Consider the following 1,688-nt stretch of genomic DNA (forward strand, 5'->3'; position numbering starts at 1 on the left):
CTATCGTCAAAGCATATTGTCCGACAAACTAATTCTTTTCAAACAAATTAGATTAATTAAAATTCTTGATTGGGCCGAATAGCTTTAGTGGACTGACACCCTTATTTACCAATGACTTCTTATTCGACCTCAATATCCACTAATCCTTCAACAAACAATGGATTGCACTGACTTATATTTTTTTAAACAAATGCACATGGGCCGATAATCTATAGTGTATAAATTGGATTGGACTAAAACTCCACTAAATCTGACAAAACGTGACACTACTAAAACCTCGTCTTGGAAAGCGAATTGTCTATCATTTGCCGGAAGATTGGTATTAGCAAAAGCGGTTATGGGAGCACTTCCGAATTACTACATGTCAATGTTTCTAGCACCAAAGAAAGTTATCCAAAAGCTAGAAGCAATTCGGAGGAATTTTGTTTGGGGATCGAAAGTAGGCAAAAATAAGATTTGTTGGATTGCATGGAAAACAATGGTTAGACCTAGAGAATACGGCGGTTTCGGGATAGGGGATTTGAGAAACACGAATCTAGCACTATTAGTAAAGTGGGCTTGGAAATACAAAACAAACCAGGAAGCATTATGGGCAAAAGTCGTAACAGCAATACACGAAAATAAAAGGCACCACAAATATATTCCAGTAAACAAAAGGTTTACCGGAATATGGAAAGATATAACAGGCTCCTACAACGAACTCAGCAAAAAAAGTATAAACTTGAAGGAAAGATTGGTGGCGAAAATAGGAGATGGGAAAAAGATCAAACTATGGCTGGACAATTGGGCAGGTGAGTTACCACTTAGAGACCGATACCCTGAATTATATAAGATCGCAAAAAACAAGCAAGAAACTGTGGCGAAACATGGAACAAAGGTAGGAAACGAAACTCATTGGAACATCGAGTGGAGAAGACCACCAAATAACGATGAAGAATGGAGGCAATGGTCGGGTATGTGGAACGAGTTAAATAAAACAAAAATTGATATTGCAGCGGACCGATGGGGATGGAAGAGCGATAAATGGGAGACGTTCTCAGTAGCAGCGGTCAAAAGGCTGATCGACAAACAACTCATAACTGAACCAGAAGAACAGTGGAATCATTGGAACACATGGGCGCCGGCAAAGATAAACTACTTCACGTGGAGGGCAGCCATCGGAAAAATAGCGGTAAAAGAAGAACTAAAAAAAGAGGTATAACAATGGAAAATGATCTCTGCTCAAGATGTGGATTGATGGGGGAATCAGTGGAGCATCTAATATATGAATGTATAAAGTCAAAAATAGTCTGGCGGAAAATCCTTGTGTGGCTGAAACTACCGGCTACTGCGGACGTGAGTACATGCAAGAAGATGATAGAATACCCGGACGGATTGGCTGGATCAAAGGAATGGAAGAAAATAGTGAAACTGGTCTTTCAAACAACGATATAGAACCTTTGGAAGACACGAAACGAAAAGGAGTTCAAAGGAGGCACCAGAGAAGGAAGCAAAATAATCGACGACATCAAAGAAGATACGTTCTTGTGGCTGAAAAGTAGATCAAAGTTCAAAGAACTAGTTTGGGAGAGATGGGTGGATTTCAACATTAGAGACATAGTAAAATAATAAGAGCAATGGGGGGATGGGGAATGCAATAGTGTGTTTTGAGTTTTGTTTATATTATTTTTCCGTAGTGTAATATTCGG

The 1,688-nt window shown here is 39.3% G+C and overlaps 1 protein-coding gene across 1 annotated transcript; it reads left to right on the forward strand.

The window, feature by feature from the left end:
- The first annotated feature begins 337 nt into the window (after nt 1-337).
- On the forward strand, nt 338-1,201 carry LOC110943761 (uncharacterized mitochondrial protein AtMg00310-like). Its single transcript, XM_022185496.1, has one exon. The coding sequence runs from the start codon at nt 338-340 to the stop codon at nt 1,199-1,201; it is 864 nt and encodes a 287-aa protein (XP_022041188.1).
- Nucleotides 1,202-1,688: the final 487 nt, after the last annotated feature.

Source organism: Helianthus annuus, chromosome 5 (genome assembly GCF_002127325.2).
Source record: "Helianthus annuus cultivar XRQ/B chromosome 5, HanXRQr2.0-SUNRISE, whole genome shotgun sequence".
Classification (NCBI taxonomy): Eukaryota; Viridiplantae; Streptophyta; class Magnoliopsida; order Asterales; family Asteraceae; genus Helianthus; species Helianthus annuus.

Coding starts and splice junctions, on each gene's coding strand:
- LOC110943761 (XM_022185496.1), top strand. CDS start 338: ATGGGAGCACTTCCGAATTACTACATGTCAATGTTTCTAGCACCAAAG.